The sequence below is a fragment of the Artemia sp. Qi Xiang Cuo genome, chromosome 4, assembly GCF_049724085.1.
Source record: "Artemia sp. Qi Xiang Cuo chromosome 4, ASM4972408v1, whole genome shotgun sequence".
Taxonomy (NCBI): domain Eukaryota; kingdom Metazoa; phylum Arthropoda; class Branchiopoda; order Anostraca; family Artemiidae; genus Artemia; species Artemia sp. Qi Xiang Cuo.
Genome location: NC_142797.1, coordinates 11334244 through 11355948, shown reverse-complemented (window position 1 = coordinate 11355948; position 21705 = coordinate 11334244). Strand labels below are relative to the sequence as shown.

The window sequence follows — 21705 nt, the reverse complement described above, 5'->3', positions numbered from 1 at the left end:
GTTAATAGTTTAGAGTTTTTAGCTTAGAGTCTTAGTTTAGAGTTTTTTGTTGCAGTTCTAGTTTAGTTTAGAGTTTTAGCCTAGACTTGGAGTTTTAATTAGAGTTCTAGTTTAGTTTAGTTTTAGTTAAGAGTTTAGAGTTTTAGCTTAGAGTCTTAGCTTACAGTTTTTGTTAGAGTTCTAGTTTAGTTTAGTTTTAGTTAAGAGTTTAGAGTTTTAGCTTAGAGTAAAAGCTTAGAGTTTTTGTTAGAGTCCTAGTTAAGTTTAGTTATAGTTAAGAGTTTGAAGTTTTACCTTAGAGACTTAGATTAGAGTTTTAGTTAAGTTTAGTTTTACTTAAGAGCATAGAATTTTAGATTAGAGTCTCAGCTTAGAGTTTTTGTTAGAGTTTTAGTTTACTTTTAGTTAAGAGTTAAGTGTTTTTATCTTAGAGTCTTAGTTTAGAGTTTTCTTTGAAGTTCTAGTTTAGTTTAGTTTTAGTTGAGAGTTTTAGCTTAGACTTAGAGTTTTAATTAGAGTTCTAGTTTAGTTTAGTTTTAGTTAAGAGTTTAGAGTTTTTAGCTTAGAGTCTTAGCTTAGTTTTATTTAGAGTTCTAGTTTAATTTAGTTTTAGTTAAGAGTTTAGAGTTTTACCATAGAGTCTTAGCTTGGAGTTTTAGTTAGAGTTAAAGTTTAGTTTAGTTACAGTTAAGAATTTAGATTTTTAGCTTAGAGTCATAGCTTAGAGTTTTACTTAAAGTTATAGCTTGGTTAAGATTTAGTTAAGAGTTTCGAGTTTTAGCTGAGTCTTAGCTTACAGTTATTGTTATAGTTCTAGTTTAGCTTAGTTTTACTTAAGAGTTTAGAGTCTTAGCTTAGAGTTTTTGTTAGAGTTCTAGTTTAGTTTAACTTTAGTTAAGAATTTGATGTTTCACCTTTGAGTTTCAGTTAGAGTTCTAGTTTAGTTTACTTTTAGTTAAGAGTTTAGTGTTTTACCTTAATGTCTTAGCTTAGAGTTTTAGTTAGAGCTCTAGTTTAGTTTAGTTTTAGTTAAGAGTTTAGAATTTTAGCTTAGAGTCTTAGCTTAGAGTTTTTGTTAGAGTTCTATTTTAGTTTAATTTTAGTTAAGAATTTGAGGTTTTACCTTTGAGTTTCAGTTATAGTTCTAGTTTAGTTTACTTTTAGTTAAGAGTTTAGTGTTTTACCTTAGAGTTTTATCTTAGATTTTTAGTTAGAGTTATCGTTTAGTTTAGTTTTAGTTAAGAGTTTATAATTTTAGTTTATAGTCTTAGATTAGAGTTTTTGTTAGAGTTCTAGTTTATTTTAGTTTTAGTTAAGAGTTTAGATTTTTTGGCTTAGAGTCTTTTGCTTAGAGTTGTTGTTGAAGCTCTAGTTTAGTTTAGGTTTAGTTAATAGTTTAGAATTTTAGCTTAGAGTCGTACCTTAGAGTTTTTGTTAGAGTTCTAGTTTAGTTTAGATATAGTTAAGCGTCTGGAGTTTTACCTTCGAGACTTAGCTTAGAGTTCTAGTTTAGTTTAGTTTTAGTTAAGAGTTTAGAGTTTTAGCTTAGAGTTATAGTTAGAGTTGAAGTTTAGTTTAGTTATAGTTAAGAGTTTAGAGTTTTTAGATTAGATTAGTAGTTTAGAGTCTTTGTTAGAGTTCTAGTTTAGTTTACTTAAGAGTTTAGAGTTTTATCATAGAATCATAGCTTAGAGTTTTTGTTGAAGTTTTAGTTTAGTTTAGTTTTAGTTAAGAGTTTAGAGTTTTTTTAGCTTAGAGTACTATATTAGAGTTTTTGTTATAGTTATAGTTTATTTTAGTTTTATTTAATAGTTTTGTGTTTTACATTATAGTTATAGCTTAGAGTTTTAGTTAGAGTTCTAGTTTAGTTTAGTTTTAGTTAAGAGTTTAGAATTTTAGCTTAGAGTGTTAGCTTAGAGTTTTTGTTAGAGTTCTAGTTTAGCTTAGTTTTAGTTAAGAGTTTATAGTTTTAGCTTAGAGACTTAGATTAGAGTTTTTGTTGAAGATCTAGTTTTGTTTAGTTTTAGTTAAGAGTTTATTGTTTTAGCTTAGAGTATTATCTTAGTGTTTTTGTTGGAGTTTTAGTTTAGTTTAGTTTTATTTAAGAGTTTTGAGTTTTACCTTAAAGTCTTAGATTAGAGTTTTAGTTAGGGTTGAAGTTTCGTTTAGTTTAGTTATAGTTAAGAGTTTATAGTTTTAGCTTTGAGTCTTAGCTTAGAGTTTTAGTTAGAGTTATTGTTTATTTTAGTTTTACTTAAGAGTTATAGCTTAGAGGTTTAGCCTAGAATCTTAGCTTAGAGATTTAGTTAGAGTTGTAGTTTAGTCCAAACTAGCATAACCACAAAATTACACAATATTGCATAGAAATACCAAAACCATAGGTTAGATTAGGTTAGGTTAGGTTAGAGGTTAGGTTTCTCCACGTTTAAGTTAGGTTAGATTAGGTTAGCTTATCATGAGCGGTCATGATAATCTAGCCTAATCTAACCTAACTTAAACGTGGAGAAACTCTAACTAGAACTCTAACTAAAACTCTAAGCTATAACTCTAATTTAAAACAAAAAACTCTTAACTAAAACTAAACTAAACTATAAGTATATCAAAAAATTTAAGATAGTACTATAAGATAAAAAAAACTCTAAATTCTTAAATAAAACTAAACTAAACTAAAACTTCAACAAAAACTCTAAGCTATGATTCTATGATAAAACTCTAAACTCTTAATTAAAATAAACTAAAACCCTAACAAATACTCTAAACTACGATTCTAAGCTAAAAACTCTAAACTCTTAACTATAACTAAACTAAACTTCAACTCTAACTATAACTCTAAGCTAAAACTCTAAACTCTTAACTAAAACTAAACTAAACTAAAACTCCAAGCTAAGTCTCTAAGGTAAAACTCCAGACTCTTAACTATATCTAAACTAAAATAGAACTCTAACAAAAACTCTAAGCTAAGACTCTAAGCTAAAACTCTAAACTCTTAACTAAAACTAAACTAAACGAGAACTCTAACTAAAACTCTAAGCTAAAACTCTAAGGTAAAACACTAAACTATTAACTAAAATTAAAATAAACTAGAACTCTAACTGAAACTAAAAGTTAAAACATCAAATTCTTAACTAAAATTAAACTAAACTAGAACTCTAACAAAAACTCTAAGCTAAGACTCTAAGCTAACATTCTAAACTCTTAACTAAAACTAAACTAAACTAGAACTCTAACTAAAACTCTATGCTAAGACTCAAAGGTAAAACACTAAACTCTTAACTAAAAGTAAACTAAACTAGAACTCTAACTGAAACTCAAAGGTGAAACATCAAATTCTTAACTAAATTTAAACTAAACTAGAACTCTAACAAAAACTCTAAGCTAAGACTCTAAACTCTTAAGTAAAACTAAGCTAAACTAGAACTATAACAAAAACTGTAAGCTAAGACTCAGCTAAAACTCGAAACTCTTAACTAAATCTTAACCAAGCTATAACTTAAAGTAAAACTCTAAGCTATGACTCTAAGTTAAAAATCTAAATTCTTAACTGTAACTAAACTAAACTTTAACTCTAACTAAAACTCTAAGCTAAGACTCTATGGTAAAACTCTAAAATCTTAACTAAAACTAAATTAAAATAGAACTCTAAATAAAACTAAGCTAAGACTCTAATCTAAAAACACTAAACTCTGAACTAAAACTAAACTAAACAAGAACTCTAATTAAAACTCTAAGTCTAAGCTAAAACTCTAAACTAAAACTAAACTAAACTAGAACTTCAACAAAAACTCTAAACTTAGACACTAAGCTAAAAACACTTAACTCTTAACTAAACTAAATTAGAACTCTAACAAAAACTCTAAACTACGACTCTAAGCTAAAAACTCTAAACTCTTAACTATAACTAAACTAAACTTCAACTCTAACTATAACTCTAAGCTAAAACTATAAACTCTTAACTAAAACTAAACTAAACTAGAACTCTAACAAAAACTCTAAGCTAAGACTGTAAGCTAAAAACTCTAAACTCTTAACTAAAACTAAACCAAACGAGAACTCTAACTAAAACTCTAAGCTAAGACTCTAAGGTAAAACACTAAACTCTTAACTAAAAGTAAACTAAAATAGAACTCTAACTGAAACTCAAAGGTAAAACATCAAATTCTTAACTAAAATTAAACTAAACTAGAACTCTACCAAAAACTCTAAGCTAAGACTCTAAGCTAAAATTCTAGACTCTTAACTAAAACTAAACTAAACTAGAACTCTAACTAAAACTCTATGCTAAGACTCTAAGGTAAAACGCTAAACTCTTAACTAAAAGTAAACTAAACTAGAACTCTAACTGAAACTCAAAGGTGAAACATCAAATTATAAACTAAAGTTAAACTAAACTAGAACTCTAACAAAAACTCTAAGCTAAGACTCTAAACTCTTAAGTAAAACTAAGCTAAACTAGAACTATAACAAAAACTGTAAGCTAAGACTCAGCTAAAACTCGAAACTCTTAACTAAATCTTAACCAAGCTATAACTTTAAGTAAAACTCTAAGCTATGACTCTAAGTTAAAAATCTAAATTCTTAACTGTAACTAAACTAAACTTTAACTCTAACTAAAACTCCAAGCTAAGACTCTATGGTAAAACTCTAAACTCTTTACTAAAACTAAATTAAACTTGAACTATAAATAAAACTAAGCAAAGACTATAATCTAAGAAATATAAACTATTAAATAAAAATAAACAAAAAATATAATAAAAATTAGATTTATAATATAAAAATATAAACTAAAACTAAAATAAACTATAACTAAGCTAAAACTCTAAACTCTTAAGTAAAACTAAACTAAACTAGAACTCTAAATAAAACTAAACTAAGACTCTAAGCTAAAAACACTTAACTCTTAACTAAAACTAAACTAGAACTCTAACAAAAACTCTAAGCTGAGACTCTAAGCTAAAATTCTATACTCTTAAGTAAAACTAAACTTAACTAAAACTCTAAGCTAAGTCTCTAAGGTAAAACTTCAAACTCTTAACTATAACTAAACTTAACTAGGACTCTAACTAAAACTCTAATCTTTGACTATAATCTAATACTATAAACGATACATTAAAACTAAACTAAAATAAACTACAACTCTAACAAAATCCCTAAGCTAAGACTCTAGGCTAAAACTCTAAACTCTTAACTAAACTAGAACTCGAACTCTAACTAAAACTCTAAGTTAAAACTCTAAACTAAACTAGAACTGCAACAAAAAACTAAACTAAGACTCTAATCTAAAAACTCTAAACTCTTAACTAAAACTAAACTAAACTAGAACTTAAAAAAAAACCCTAAGATAAGACTCTATGGTAAAACTCTAAACTCTTAAATAAAATTAAACTAAACTAAAAATCTAAGCTAAGAATCTAAGCTAAAAACTCTAAACTCTTAACTATAACTAAACTAAACTAGAACTCTTAACAAAAACTCTAAGCTAAGACTCTATGCTAAAAAACTTTAAACTCTTAACTAAAACTAGACTAAACTAAAACTCTAAGCTAAGAATATAATATAAAACTATAAACTCTTAACTATTACTAAAATAAACTTCAACTTTAACAAAAACTCTGAGCTAAGACTCTAATCTAGAACTCTAAACTCTTAAGTATTACTAAACTAAACTACAACTACAACAAAAACTCTAAGCTAAGACTCTAAGGTAAAACTCTAAACTCTTAACTATTACTAAAATAAACTAGAACTTCGACAAAAACTCTATGCTAAGACTCGAGGCTAAAATTCTAAATTCATAACTAAAACTAAACTAAACTGGAACTCTAACTAAATGTCTAAGCTATGACTCTAAGGTAAAACACCAAACTCTTAACTATAACTAAACTAGAAATATAACAAAAACTCTAAGTTAAGACTCTTTGCTAAAACCTCTAGACTCTTAATTAAAACTAAACTAAACTAAAACTCTAAGCTAAGTCTCTAAGGTAAAACTCCAAACTCTTAACTATATCTAAACTAAACTAGAACTCTAACAAAAACTCTAATCTAAGACTATAAGCTAAAATTCTAAACTCCTAACTATTACTAAACTAAACTTCAACTCTAACAAAAACTATAAGCTAAGACTCTAAGCTAAAACTCTAAACTATTTACTAAAACTAAAATAAACTAAAATTTCAACAAAAACTCTAAGCTAAGACTCTAAGCTAAAACTCTAAACTCTTAACTAAAACTAAAATAAACTATAACTCTAACAAAAAATCTAATATAAGACTATAAGACAAAAATACAAAATCTTAAAAAAAAATTAAATACTCAATAACTATAAATAAAACTATAAACTAATGCTCTAAGAAAAAAAATAGGAATTCTCAACTAAAACTAAACTAGATCTAAAAAATAAACTCTAAAATAAGACTCTAACATCAAAAACTCTAAACTCTAAACTAAAACTAAACTAAACTAAAACTCTATGCTAAGTCTCTAAGGTAAAACTCCAAACTCTTAACTATATGTAAACTAAACTAGAACTAAAAACTAAAATAAACTAGAACTCTAACAAAAACTCTAAGCTAAGACTCTAAGCTAAAAATCTAAACTCTTAAATAAAACTAAACTAAACTATAACTCTAACAAAAAATCTAAGCAAAGACTATAAGCTAAAAAACTCTAAACTCTAAACTAAAATTAAACTAGACTAGAACTCTAACTGAAACTCAATGGTAAAACATCAAATTTTTAACTAAAATTAAACTAAACTTCAACTCTAACAAAAACTCTAAGCTAAGACTCTAAGCTAAAACTCTAAACTATTAACTAAAACTAAACTAAACTAGAACTTCAACAAAAACTCTAAGCTAAAAACTCTAAACTCTTAACTAAAACTTAACCAAACTATAACTTTAAGTAAAACTCTAAGCTATGACTCTAAGCTGAAACTCTAAACTCTTAACTGTAACTAAAACTAAACTAAACAAGAACTCTAACTAAAACTCTAAGCTAAGACTCTATGGTAAACTCTAAACTCTTAACTAAAACTAAACTAAACTAGAACTCTAACCAAAACTCTAAGCTAAGACTCTATGGTAAACTCTAAACTCTTAACTAAAACTAAACTAAACTAGAACTCTAACTGAAACTCAAAGGTAAAAAATCAAAATCTTAACTAAAATTAAACTAAACTAGAACTCTAACCAAAAAAAATCTAAACTATTAACTAAAACTAAAATAAACTTCAACTCTAACAAAAACTCTAAGCTAAGACTCTAAGCTAAAACTCTAAACTAAAACTAAACTATACTAGAACTTCAACATAAACTCTAAGCTAACACTCTAAGCTAAAAACACTAAACTCTTAACTAAAACTAAAATAAACTAGAACTATAACAAAAACTCTTAGCTAAGACTATAAGCTAAAACTCGAAACTCTTAAATAAAACTGAACCAAACTATAACTGAAAGTAAAATTATAATCTATTACTCTAATCTAAAGCTATAAATTCTTAACTTTAAATGAACTAAACTAAACTAGAACTCTGAATAAAAATCTAAGCTAAGACTATAATATAAAAACTCTAAACTCTTAACAAAAACTAAACTAAACTAGAACTCTAAAAAAAACTCTAAGCTAAGACTCTAACAAAAAAAAAAACTCTAAACTTTTAACTAAAACTAAACCAAACTAAAAATTTAAGCTAAGACTCTAAGCTAAAAACCCTAAACTCTTAACTAAAAGTAAACTAAACTAGAACTCTAACTGAAACTCAAAGGTATAACATCGAATTCTTAACTAAAATGAAACTAAACTTCAACTCTAACAAAAACTCTAAGCTAAGATTCTAAGCTAAAACTCTAAAATCTTAACTGTAACTAAAGTAAACTTTAACTGTGATTAAAACTCTAAGCTATGACTCTAAGCTAAAACTCTAAACTCTTAACTAAAACTAAACTAAAGTAGAACTCCAACAAAAAGTCTAAGTTAAGACTCAAAGCTAAAACTCTAAACTCTTAACTAAAACTCAACCAAACTATAACTTTAAGTAAAATTATAAGCTATGACTCTAAGCTAAAACTCTAAATTCTGAACTGTAACTAAACTAAACTAGACTAGAACTCTTAATAAAACTCTAAGCTAATAATATAATCTAAAAACTATAAACTCTTAAATAAAAATAAACTAAACTACAAATCTAACAAAAAATATAAGCTAAGAATCTATGCTAAAAAAAAAATCTAAAATTTTAAATAAAAATAAACCAAAAAAAAACTTTAAGATAATAATCTCAGCAAAAAACCCTAAACTCTTAACTAAAATTAAACTAAACTAGACCTCTAACTGAAACTCAAAGGTAAAACATCAAATTCTTAACTAAAATGAAACTAAACTTCAACTCTAACAAAAACTCTAAGCTAAGATTCTAAGCTAAAACTCTAAACTCTTAACTAAAACTTAACCAAACTATAACTTTAAGTAAAATTATAAGCTATGACTCTAAGCTAAAACTCTAAATTCTGAACTGTAACAAAACTAAACTAAATTAGAACTCTGAATAAAACTCTAAGCTACGACTCTAAGCTAAAAACTCTAAACTCTTAACTAAAACTAAAGTAAACTATAACTCTAACAAAAACTCTAAGCTATGACTCTAAGCTAAAACTCTAAATTCTGAACTAAAACTAAACCAAACTAAAACTTTAAGCTAAGACTCTAAGCTAAAAACTCTAAACTCTTAACTAAAACTAAACTAAACTAGAACTCTAACAAAAACTCTAAGCTAAGAGTCTAAGCTAAAAAAAACCTCTAAACTTTTAACTAAAACTAAACCAAACTAAAACTCTAAGCTAAGTCTCTAAGGTAAAACTTCAAACTCTTACCTATAACTAAGTTGTGGGTGAAAAGGATGGGTACTTCAATTTGTAAAATGGGTTTAGAACGGTCACTAAGAAAAGGACTTTTTTTGAAATACCTTTTGAAAAGTATTGCTTGGTGTTGGGCATTCAAAAAGCTGTAAAGTAAAGTTGTGGGTGAAAAGAATGGGAACTTCAACTTGTAAAATGGGTTTAGGATGGACATTATGAAAAGAACTTGTTCTTAAATGCCCTTTGAAAAGTATTGCTTGGTGTTGGAGCATTTAAAAAGCTATCAAGTAAAGTTGTGGGTGTAAAGGATGGGAACTTCAATTTGTAAAATGGGTTTAGGAGGGATATTAAGAAAAGAACTTGTTCTGAAATGCCTTTGAAAAGTATTGCTTGGTGTTGGAGCATTCAAAAATCAGTATAGTAAAGTTGTGGGTGAAAAGGATGGGAACTTCAACTTGTAAAATGGGTTTAGGATGGACATTAAGAAAATAACTTGTTCTGAAAAGATATAATAAAGCCTTAAAAAATATTAAAAAATGGGGGCTCAGGGGTTTTTGGGGCGCCGGGGGCCCTTTGGGGTCTGGGGGCCTTTTAGGGCCGGGTGGCCCTTTGGGAGCCCTGTGGCCCTTTGGGGGCGGTGGGAGGGCCTTTGGGGGCCCGGGGAGGGCCTTTGGGGGTCTGGGGCGGGCCTTTGGGGGTCTGGAGGGCACTTGAGGGCCGATTGGTCCTTTGGGAGCCCGGTGGACCTTTGGGGACCGGGTGAGGGCCTTTGGGGGTCCGAGGGGTCCTTTGGGAGCTCGGTGTTGTTTTGGGAGCCCGGTGGGCCTTTGGGGGCCCGGGGAGGGCCTTTGGGGGTCTGGGGAGGGCCTTTGGGGGTCTGGGGGCCCTTTGGGAGCTTAGGGGACCTTTGAGTACCGGGGGCTTCCTTTGGGGTTGGGGTAGGGGGATTGGAACCCTTTGGGGTTGGGGTAGGGGGATCGAAACCCTTTGGGGTTGGGGTAGGGGACCTCACGACACTGTTAAAATACAACTTGTGTATTATAACGACCACAGAGTTTCACTCTTAAATTCTCTTCTAAAATCATCTTTTAAATCATCTTTTAAAATGTCTCTAACTGTTTCGCCGAAATAATTCCATAAAATGGCTAAAACGGCTTCGCCCAAATAATCCCTAAACGTAATTTCAGCGTGTTCCTTTTGTTTGGCATCTCTGCGCTGTCACATTTCAAATTATTTGGAAACCATTTCGTGAATCAATCTCTTCATCGCTAAGATCTAAACATTCGCTCGGAGACAGTTCTCTTTAGAAACAACAAATTAATTCCCCTTTCGTGAATCAATTCTCTTTAGAAACAACAAACTAATTCCCCTTTCATGTCAATCAATCAATCATGACATCATCTGTCATGTGTGATCTAAACTTTGCCTCGGAAACATTCTCTTTGGAAATACATCAAAGACATTAATTAACTTGACGTCATCTGTCAGACATTAATTAACCTTGCCCGGAAACAATTTGATTAATGACTCAATAATCCATGAAAGTGAGAAAGTTCCTGTTTTTCCATTCTCACTGACAAAAACCATAAATTGCTGTTGACATCCATGAAAAACATCAAATAAATTGACCAACACACATAACCATCCAAGAAAACAGACATAAATGTGACAAAGTTCCTGTTTTTTCATTCTCACTGACAAAAACCATAAAAACAGACATAAATGTGAGAAAGTTCCTGTTTTTCAAATTCTCACTGACAAAAACCATAAAACATCCATGAAAAACATCAAATAAATCGACCCACACACATAACCATCCAAGAAAACATCCATAAATGTGACAAAATTCCTGTTTTTTCATTCCCACTGACAACAAACAGACATAAATTATGTAAAAAAAAGTTGTAGGTGGCAGCAGGGGTGGGCGATCGGAGTCAATAAGGCATCTCTACTGATCGGAAGGTAGTTCATATCGTTTAAAGTCTTTCCAGCGTTCATTTACATCAACTTTAGTTAAGGAGGGAAAGAAAATTTTCCAAAATTGCCACTATGGTAATTTTAGAGTAAAGGATGATGGTACCTCCCACTGCTCAAATGGGTCATGCATTTCATGAACAAATGGAATTTAGCTGTAAAAAGGAAGTTAGGTGAAAGGAGCACAGATCATAGAAGTTAAGTATCCACTGAAGTGGTGTTTAGAAGAATATATAGATACGTCTAGCGCTGTACCCCTGCATATATGATTGGTATTGTAGGTAACTCCCAACCAGTCACTAATCTGAAAAAAATTTTCGATGCTTTTCAACGGTCATTTAAAGACAAGCATTTATTCCTTCTATTAGAGGTTGTTTATAGTCTGGTTTCAGTAAAATATAACTATTTTGCTGGGTGTGGGTAAGGAGACATTAAACTTTGTGTTTTGGTGAAAGGGAGTAAAGCATTTTTCTCCGATCCTCACAAAAGAGTGTACGTTTTGCTTATTATAGTTATTATATTTCACATAAGGGAAAAACGGCTATACCAAACCATTTTTACGTACTAGTCAGAAGCACGGAACACAACCTACACAAAACTTAGGCCAGAAGAAGTTTTGAATATTTGCAACATAGGCTTTTTGTGTTTTAACAATCCTATAAAACTGTATTTTAAAGGTATTTTATCTTATTTTGGTTGAGTTGGTGTAATATTTACTATTTTAGTATTCCAGGCTACTCCATGAATCGGGACTTGCAACCAATGAAGATATTAACACGTTCAAAAAAATAGTATTGAGATCTTGCGAGGGGATCATCAAAAGATAATGATTTTGTTTTTGGGGGAGGGCAAGAGGGTAAGGAGACATTGATTTTTATGTCCCCAGGGAAGAGGAAACAACAATTCCGATCCTCACAGAAGAGTATACGAAACGTTTTTTTCACTCTTATTCTCGTGATCCGACAGTTTATTTGCCTGGTTTCAAAATAAAGGTAAAGCAATTATACCAAACCATCCTTACAGATCGAGAACCTCGTCAGCCAGAGTTTAGTGAAGAATTGGTGTCCAGCCAAAGTGCAGTAGAAGGGACCACGGTGAAACTTCAATGCAAAGTGAAATCAGATGATGAACCATTTATTCAATGGCTAAAAAGAGTTGAAAGTGATACGTCTAATACACAGTTCTTCCCAATATCAGATGCACCCATAACAGTAAGTTATGATTTTAAAATTTATCTATTTGGAAAAGCTGAACGCTAAGGCAGTAAAGATTTTATGTTGCTTATAAATTCAGAGTTCTCTGTTTTGGTGTGATTCGGAATTTCACTCTTGTATTATATCAAGTTGCATGTTGTGGATAGTCGGGAAACATTTGTTTTAAAATTGTGTTTTCCTAGAAAAAAATCTGTAGAAACCTCTTAAAATCTTAAAATTTGGTTTTCTAGTAATAAGGGAAGCCTTCAGGGCCTGACACAGAAAGTTGGTTTGGGGGAGTCGGGTAGGAGCTCCCCTCTAGAATCGTATTTTTTCCAAATTTCTGAGTAATTCTTATTCAATATTATCAAATAAAATGTTTTTATGTTACTACATTTCCCCCTTCCTCTCCCTAACTGCCCCCCCCCCCCCAAAAAATCTCCCTATCACTTCTGCGTAATTTTTACGTCACCTTAAAACATATCTCAATAGTGGTGAATTTTATTTTTCGATTTTATTTTTTTTGCCTTTTGACTAATTCTCGCCTTCCCATCCTCCATCCAAAATACAACCTGAACAATAACCCCCTGTGTACTCCAACCCAGGAGATTTTTTTTGGGGGCAGAACGCAACAAAAATTTGTTTACATCTAATTTTCTCACGTGGGTATGAATCCAAAAAATCAGGAAGAGGGTCAAACCGGGTAATCCCCCTTTACGAGTCTGCCCCTATCTGCTACCCTTTTTCAAAATTTTGTTATGGCTATCAGTTTTGATCCAAAGATGATCTTACAAATGCGACAAATCACTTTTTTCAGTCAATTTTGTTTTGAAGAGGAAGCAAAAAGAGAAAAAAAAATATGCAACAAAAGCTGAGGTTCCTAGCCAAATGCAGCATAAAAGAATTCAATGTATGCAAAGGAGGATTAAGAATATAATTTTGACGGTTGGAGCTGTAAATAAGGATCAGCGAAAGGGATTGCTTCATACAATTCTATACAAAACAGAGTTCAAAGCAACTTATAGGTAAGAAAACGTGTGATAGCATGTAAAAGCAGGATTTTTAAAGATCTTGAATACCAAAAGGAAGAATTAGAGTTTATGAGGTGTATTCATATGATTGTGAGCTCAAGAGAAGAAAGATTGAGTGGATTAGACGCATTTTCCCATCATCTTCAGTTTCGCTTATTCTGTAGAGGTGGGGGGTTTTAACTGAAATTTGACGATTAAAAAGGCAAAAATTTGAATGCCAAAAGGAAGGATAAAGAGTTTGTAAGGTTCCATATAGTCTCAAGAAAAGAAAGATGGGACGGATTAGACACGTTTTCTCATCAACAGATTCTTCAATATCGCTCATTCTGTAGAGGTGGGGAGTTAAAATCATATGTGACAATTCAAAAGTCTGACATAAGACATAAAAAGAAGGGTTTATTTAAATCAAAGCTTAGCACCGTCATATTTATGTTGTGCAAATGCCAAATACCAGATTATCTGCAGCACTAATTGAGATTTATAATTAACACGCACACCAAAAGCAAAAGAAAATCGATTAAAAGAAGAAGTTAATATTGAAACAATACAAAAAGAAGTCAAAATGAGTTTTTCATGAAAAATTCTCTTGGGAGCGTCGACACTTTTTTTAAAATTTAGACATTGTCAATTTGAGTGAAATTTGAAAATATCACAAAAGAGAAAAATGGGTTTCACGTTAGATTATTATAATTAGGAAATGTAGTTGGTATAAGGAAGGTTCCAGGTGCATAATATACGGCAAAACTATGTTGATTTCAAATGCTCCGTTTTCTAACTATGTCTTTGCTTGAGAAAACAAAATGAAACACGTTTTGAAAAAAAAGTAAATAAATTTTGTATGTCTTGAAAATCAAACAAGATATTAGAATACACCTTGAAGCTATTGATATAGCTTATTTAATTTTATGGAATAAACTTTAAATCTAAGTTTTGATAAAATTTATGAATAAAAAAACAAGTTTCTTCAACTGAAAGTAAGGAACAACATTACAATCCAAAACGAACAGAAATTATTCCATGTATGAGGGGGATGCCCCCCTTCTCTATAACTTGCTCTTCGCGCTAAAGTTTTTTGCACTTTTAAAATAAGCTTCTTATTCTAATTAAACGGCACTTTTGTTTCAGGAGTCTTTCTGAAAAAACTGGGACAAGCAGTCAAACTTTAGCATAAAGAGAAAGGTGTCGAGGAGGGGGTAACCCTCTCATATACAGAATAGTTTCTCTTCGTTTTGAGTTTTAATGTTGTTCCTTCGAGCCGTCCTAGCCGAGTGGTTAGCGCTCCGGACTTGAAATTCTGAGGTCAGGGGATCGAGTCCTGGTGTCGCTGGGTATTTGGTTTGAAACAAGGGTCAATGGTGTGACCCTGTCAGCTCAGCCAGAGTCGACCCACTAAATGGGTACCTGGAGACATATGAGGGGACAACACGGGAAGCGTCGGATGATTTGCCCCCAACCACGCATTGCACTTCCGGCCAAAGATATTGAATCAGGAGATCGGTACCTGTGCAAAGCAGACCTTTAGTCAGCATGCAAAAAAGTTTTTTTTTGTTTTTTTTTACTTTCAGTTGAAAAAACTTATTTTTTTAATATTTAATTTCAGATCGTTTTCCAAACAATGCTGGTATATGTGGCTCGCTCCATGAAAAATTTCTTCCCTCACGGGAGAATCATCCATAGAAATTTTCTCCCACGTAAAACACTCTCCCCCCGTAAAATTCCTACCAGACAATTCCGTCCTCGCTGAAAATTCCTCCCGTGCAAGATTTCTTGCGGACGATTCCGCCTGAAAAATTTTCCTTATGATACTTTCATTTGAAAAAGAATTTATTTCTTATCGTTTTTTCAGTCATTCCGGAAATCCTCCTTCTTCGGAAATTTTTTCCCGGGACCCCCCCCCCCCAGTAGGAAGTTACATCCGCAGAAAATTCCCCCACGGAGAATTTCTTCTGCAAAAAATTCTCCCATGGAGAATTCATTCCGTGTAAAATCCTCTCCCCCACCATTGAAATTTTCCCAGACAATTCCAAGCCCAAGGAAAATTTCTCGCAAAACATCTCCACATACAAAATTGGGTCGGCAAAAAGAAAGTAAGACAAATAAAAATAATTTCGTATAGGAATTTTGTCAAATCCCCCAGCGTAGAATGTTCCCTGTGAAGTTCAACCCCGGAAACTTCCCTCTCTAGGAAAAATTCTCCCAATGGAAACTCACCACCAGTAGAAAATCCCTCCTCCAAAACATCTATATGCTTCCCCATAAAAAATACTGTACGTAAACAATGTGAAATTTTCATGACTTACAGACTTTCCCCAGGGGTTGTAAGGGGGCAATGTTACCCCCAATGACGTATTTATTGGATCTTTCAACTATACTGAACAAAATAGCTATCTCAAATTTTGATCGGATGACTTTCGGGGGAAAAAGGCTTGGGGGATAGGACCTCTCCAGTCTTTTTGGTCGCTTGAAAAGTCTCCAGAACTTTTAATTCCGTCCGAATGCGCCCTTTCCCGATCTTCTAGGACGATTGGTTCGATACGTTTGCCCCTGGGGAAAAAATAAACAGTCATCCGGATCTTTCTTCTGTCAAAAAATGCAAAATTACATATTTTTGCTGATGGAAGCTTAAAACCTTTACAGTTGGGTTCTCTGATACGTTGAATATGATGGTTCAATGTCATTAAGATTCTTCGACTTTTTAGGTCTGTTTCTCCGCTTTTTCGAAAATCAGGCAATTTTTCTCAGGCTCTTAGCTTTTGATGAGTAACATTAAACTGAATGAATCTTAATTATGTGGAATAAACATAAGACAACCAGTTCTTTCGATGTGTCTGTCAATATCAACATTTAGTTTTTTAGCGTTTCGGTTACTATTGAGTTGAGTTGCTCCTAGCTTACGGTTCGTTACCACGAATTGTTTGATTTAGACCTCACTTCTCGCATTAACATATCTTGAATTCTATTATAATGGAAGATACATTGACTTATAGCATTCAAAATTTTGGGTGGGGAGGGGAGAGGAGGCTATCTTGATTGACATGAAACTGCCTCGGTTCTTTTTTTTAAGGCTATTTTATAGATTCCTCATTGTTTAGTGTGTAGCAGGGAAAAAAATTCAGGAAAATATAAGAAAACTTTTCATTAAAAGGAGAAATTCATGTTAGTACTTTATTTTGCTGGTTATTAATCTGCAGAATCCAATGAATGAGTTTGCTTTGGTGTCTTGTGTTTTTTAGATACTGGCTTCAATGGTGGCTTTTCTTAACTGTTACACTTCCTGTAAACAGTGACGGCTACGGTACTGTAGCATCCCATGTCCTGGTCATTTCCTCGCGTATAGCAGAAAAATAATAGACAGCATGGTAAAACCCCCTGTTGCTGTCTGAAAGAACAAAGATTCTTCCACTATGATTCTTCCACATCCCTTTAAGCGGACTGGTATTTAAGAACTGATATGACACTTTGATGAACAGCTTGATCTCTCAGCTAGAATTTCCCCACGGACGTCTCTATTTCATCTTTAAGACGAAGCCGCCTAGAGAGTTGATGAACCTTCTAGAAAACAAACTAGAAAGCTGACAGTATTTTTTTTTTATCCAAAGCCTTATTCTATCTATATCTATTAACTTTCTATGTACGCAGTGCAATAAACAAGTTAACAAACATAGCTGCTCACTTTATGCTGCGGCAGCCGTATCCTAATTGGTCCTCCAAGATAGCATCCTAAGTCCTTATGACAGCATCCTAAGTCCATTTCCTCGCATATGACAGAAAAATAATAGACAGCATGGTAAAACATACCTGTTCAGCAGTTAATGTCATTGTGTCAGATATTCATGTTTAATCCGGGCTCTGTGTCGGAAGGCCAACATTTTGCTCATCCCCGTTTATTGGATTTTATTTAATTATAGTCGAAATTAGTAGCAAAGGCTGAGGGTTTATCTTCAGGAGGTTCAGGTCTGACAGCTAATTACTTGAATTTTTAAGTCTATTTTCTATTTTCAGTTATGCCCAGTTATGTCCAGGGCATAACTTACAATGTCTGCCCCCGGGCCATGGATGGCTTGTGACGACACCTGAGTTTTTGTTATCCGACTTTTGAGCAATTTTAACTTAATGGCTATCTCATAATTTTTTTTTGGATTTATTTGGGGAAAAGAGGCGTGGGGGGGGGGCAGTTGCCCTCCAATCTCTTTTGATTCTAAAACACTGAACTAGAACTTTCAAGTTCTAATTATGAAAGGAACCGAAAAGAACTTTCATTTTCCTTATAATTACTTTATAGTCCCAAATTTTTAGGGAGGACATTCCCCCACCCTTGCCCCCCTTCAGCTTCTCTTGTTGCAAGCCATTACTCTTCTTTTCCTTCTTGCAGGCATTTCCTTTTAACTTTTTTCTTATACACCATCAAGCTCTTACCATCCAGAAATTGAACGGTTACCTGAAGACAGTATTACAGCTGACTTTTTTGTGCAGATATATCACTTTAAAAAAAAGCTTTTCTATACGAGAGTGGCCATCTCTGCTGCTTATCTTCCCGCTGCTAATTCTTTGTAACCATTTTTTAAAACCCCTCCAACTTCAATGACATAGAGCTCAAATACCTGTAAAATTATCTAGGTAAACGTAATATTATGTTTACCTAAAAATAGTATTCTATTGTGTCTTTCCGAATCTATATATCATTATTTAAACATCATCTTTTGTTATTGCAAGCGATTTTTTTATTTCCCGTCTTGCAGCCATTTCCTTGTAACCCTTTTTATAAAAAATTCAATTTTACCAAACGTAATGTTTTATTTTCCTAAAAATTGTATTCTATTGTGTCTTTGCGAATACATGTATCATTGTTTAAAAATCATCTTTTCTTATTGCACGCCTTCTTCGTTGTTTCCCGCCTTGCAGCCATTTCCTTATAACCCTTATTATAAAACATCCAATTTTACCATGCAGATCTTGATCCATTACCAACAAACAGTAGACCTCATCCTGTTGCCTTTTTGTGCAGATATATCACTATTTAAAAATAAAACATGTTTTCTTGGTGAAGTACCCAATGTCTGTTACTTACCCTCTTGCTGCTATTTTTTTTGTAACCCTTGTTGAAAACCTGCAATTTTGACCATACAGAACTTGACTTATTACCTTAAAGCAATGTTCTGTTTACTCTTCACTCAGATGTATCACTGATTTAAAAACGTCTTATCTTAAGATGTTTTGCAAGCCTTCTCTGTCATATATCATCTTGCTATCATTTACCTCTAACTCTTTTCAAAAGCTTTCCAACTTTTACTGTACAGTAATTGAATGATTACCTAAAAACACTATTCTATTGACTCTTTGTGCAGAAAAAAGTAAAATATTTACATAAGAGATGGATTTTAAAATTATAGCACAAATTCTTAAAAAAGGGATCCTATTATTAAATAGTTTCCTACCTCGTTCTTCTTAAGATACCAACAAAAACTGTTCGGAACATAATACGCTTTTTTTGTTCGCCTCTTGTCGCTGTCATCCTGTTATTTAACACTCTAACTGTCATTTTTTTTTTTCTGCATGCTTTCCAGCTGGCAGAGCAGGTTTGTGTGGTGTACGAAAAAAATTGCACTTCTACCCGAAGAGTATAAGTAACTTCCAATAGTTGGAACTAACACTAGTCATGGGCACCGGCAAGGGGGGCGGGGCGGGGGGGGGGATGGCCCTCTGGCAATTTGGGACTATAAAGTAATTGTAAGGAAACCAAAGGAAAAAGAGCAGAATAGGGATAAAATATGGGAAAAAAATGTGTTGCTCCATTGTTGGCTGCCAATAGATCTTGACCCTTGATAAGGAAAATATAAGTTCTAATTTGTGACTGAGTGACCCGCTTCCAGTTTTCCACAAACATTTTTTCTATATGATATGGTTGGAGTAAAAAAAAAAAGAAAAAAAATCAAATTCTTCATAGTAATGAATGGTAAGTAAATAATGATCCTTATGGTATTCACGTGATGGTAAGACAGCAAACCTTATTGATTATGTTATAGTAAACCGAAGACTGGCAGGATCAATACAAGATACTAGGGTATATAAGAGTGCTGTTATTGATGTTAATTTAAAGCTGAAATATCGGAAGGGTAATTACCTCCCGGGAAGTTATGATGTTAGTAGACTCCAGGATGAGAATTTGAGAGAAAATTTCCAGGAACAGTTGAATATTAAACTTGAGTTTAAAATTTGATAATGTGAAAGATGGTTGGAATAATTTTAGGAAAATAATTTGTGAAGTTGCTGAAGGTGCATTAGGGAAGAAAGCTAGAACTGCATCTAAGAATATTAGTGAAAAAGCTTTATGTTTAATAGAAAGTAGAAATGACTTGTACAAGAATTATCCGAGTGATAGATTGTATGAAAACAAAATAAATGTAAAGAAAGTGGAGAAAGCATTGAAATATGAGCTAAGGAGGTGTGAAGTGGAGGCCATGGATAAAATTGCCGAGGATTTAGAAGATGCAGCTAGACGGCATAACAGTAAAATATTGTACTGGCACGTTAACAAATTGAGAGGTAGTAGTCAATCCGGACTTGTCCCAGTGAAAGATAGGAATGGGGTGGCAATTAGCGATAAGGAAAAAGCTGAAGCGAGATGGGCCGAACATTTTGAGAACTTGCTTAACCGAGATAGAGTTGCAGGAAAAAATATAGAGGAAAATGAAAAAGTTTGTGATACCTTGAATGTGAAGGAAGATTTGTTTTATGAAGAGGAATTAGCAACAGTACTAAAGGGATTAAAGAATAATAAGGCTCCAGGTGCTGATAAGGTGGTAAATGAGTTTCTTAAATATGGTGGCTCTGAGACTAAAAATAACTTACTGAAGATTTTGGATATGATTTTTAAAAAAGGGGAAGCACCTAATGATTTTAGAAAAACCTTAATTAAGCCACTTTATAAGAAAGGTTATAAAAGTGAGTGTAGTAGTTATCGAGGCATTAGTCTGGTCTCTGTAGTTAGCAAATTGCTTAGTAATATAATACTTTTAAGACTGAGAGATGCCGTAGACAAAATTATAAGAGAAGAGCAGTGCGGTTTTAGAAAAGGTAGAGGATGTGTCGACCAAATTTTCACTCTTAGGTTAACAATTGAGAAGTGCCTAAGTTTTCAAACACCTTTGGTCCTCAGTTTTATAGATTATGAGCAAGCGTTCGATTCTGTTGATAGAGGAGCTTTAGTAAAGGTTTTATCCTTGTATGGTATACCAGACAAATACATTAAAGTGATTAGTGCTATGTACGAGAATAACACTGCTGCGGTTAAGGTAGGAAATGAGGTTAGCAGCTGGTTTTGTATTAAATCAGGAGTTAAGCAGGGTTGTGTTCTATCCCCCTTTATATGGATTATTTTGATGGACTTTGTTTTAAGGAGCACAGGAAAGGCAATGGGAGACCACGGAATCAAATGGGGAGGAAAAAGTCTCCTGGACCTGGATTATGCTGATGATTTAAGCATCCTAGATGAAAGTGTGAGCAAAATGAATGAAGTTTTAGAGGTTTTGCGAGTTCAGGGTGCTAGTATTGGTTCGAAAATTAATGTTAGGAAGACTAAGTCACAAAGGCTAGGAATAAGTGAAGATGAAAAGGTGACGTTGGGTAATGAAAAGATTGATCAGGTGGGCAGCTTCACTTACCTTGGTAATATTATTAGTAAAGATGGTGGGAGCAGTGAAGATGTTAAACATAGAATAGCCAAGGCTCAGGGTGTTTTTTCACAGTTAAAAAAAGTCTGGAAGAATAGGAAGATAAGTCTGCTAACCAAGATTAGAATCTTAGAAGCTACAGTGATGACAGTGGTCAAATATGGCCCTGAAGCATGGACGCTCCGAAAAGCGGATGAAGATTTGCTAGATGTTTTCCAGAGAAATTGCTTAAGGATTGTTCTGGGTACCCGTCTGACTGACCGTATTTCAAACAATAGGCTATACGAAAAATGTGGTTCAATACCACTTTCTAGGTCTATAATAAAAGAAAGATTGAGGTGGCTAGGGCACGCTGCGCGAATGAAGGATGACAGATTGCCGAAGATTGTTCTTTTCGGCCAGCCATCAAGGGCTAAACGGAAAGCAGGTCGTCCCCGTTTGGGGCGGGAGGATGCCATAAAGAAAGACTTAAAGGAAATTGGAATTTCGTGGGTGGATGTAAAATGGGAGGCTTTGAATAGATTGGGGTGGAGGAAGATTGTGCGCAGCTGTTTTAGCCTCAGGCGGCTTGGTGCTGCGATGAGTTGTTAGTAGTAGTAGTAGTTTTATGGGGATCCTAAATATATATTTGTTATTAGTAATTAGTGGAGCTATTAGTACACAAGAAAGTTTGTTTAACTATAGAAAACACAAGGAAAATAACTTAATAAGAGAAATTTCGGTTAAATTATGCTGTCCACTTTTCCTTGCATTGCCAGAGTACCCATGAGCTGATACATGAAGCCACTATAATCAGAAATGTTTCCCCTGAACGGAATGCTGGGAAATTTTGTATTTTCCCACTGAACCGATGCGTTTTTTTGTGTTTTATTATCATTTATTTTTTTCCAAAAGTAATGGTATTTATCTAGTTGTCACATTGAAAAACATTTAATTTTTTACACTTCTGAAGCATAAAGGTGTCAAATATATTGGAGTTTG

The 21705-nt window shown here is 32.8% G+C and overlaps 1 protein-coding gene across 2 annotated transcripts in view; it reads left to right on the top strand.

Annotated features, from left to right (window-relative positions):
* The window catches only part of LOC148952781 (fibroblast growth factor receptor-like 1), a 187974-nt gene that overhangs the window by 135826 nt on the left and 30443 nt on the right, over positions 1-21705 (top strand). For both annotated transcript variants that reach the window (XM_089088086.1, XM_089088085.1), the window contains exon 7: positions 11854-12041. In XM_089088086.1, the coding sequence (XP_088944212.1) occupies positions 11854-12041 (188 nt within the window). The remainder of the gene's footprint in view (positions 1-11853; positions 12042-21705) is intronic.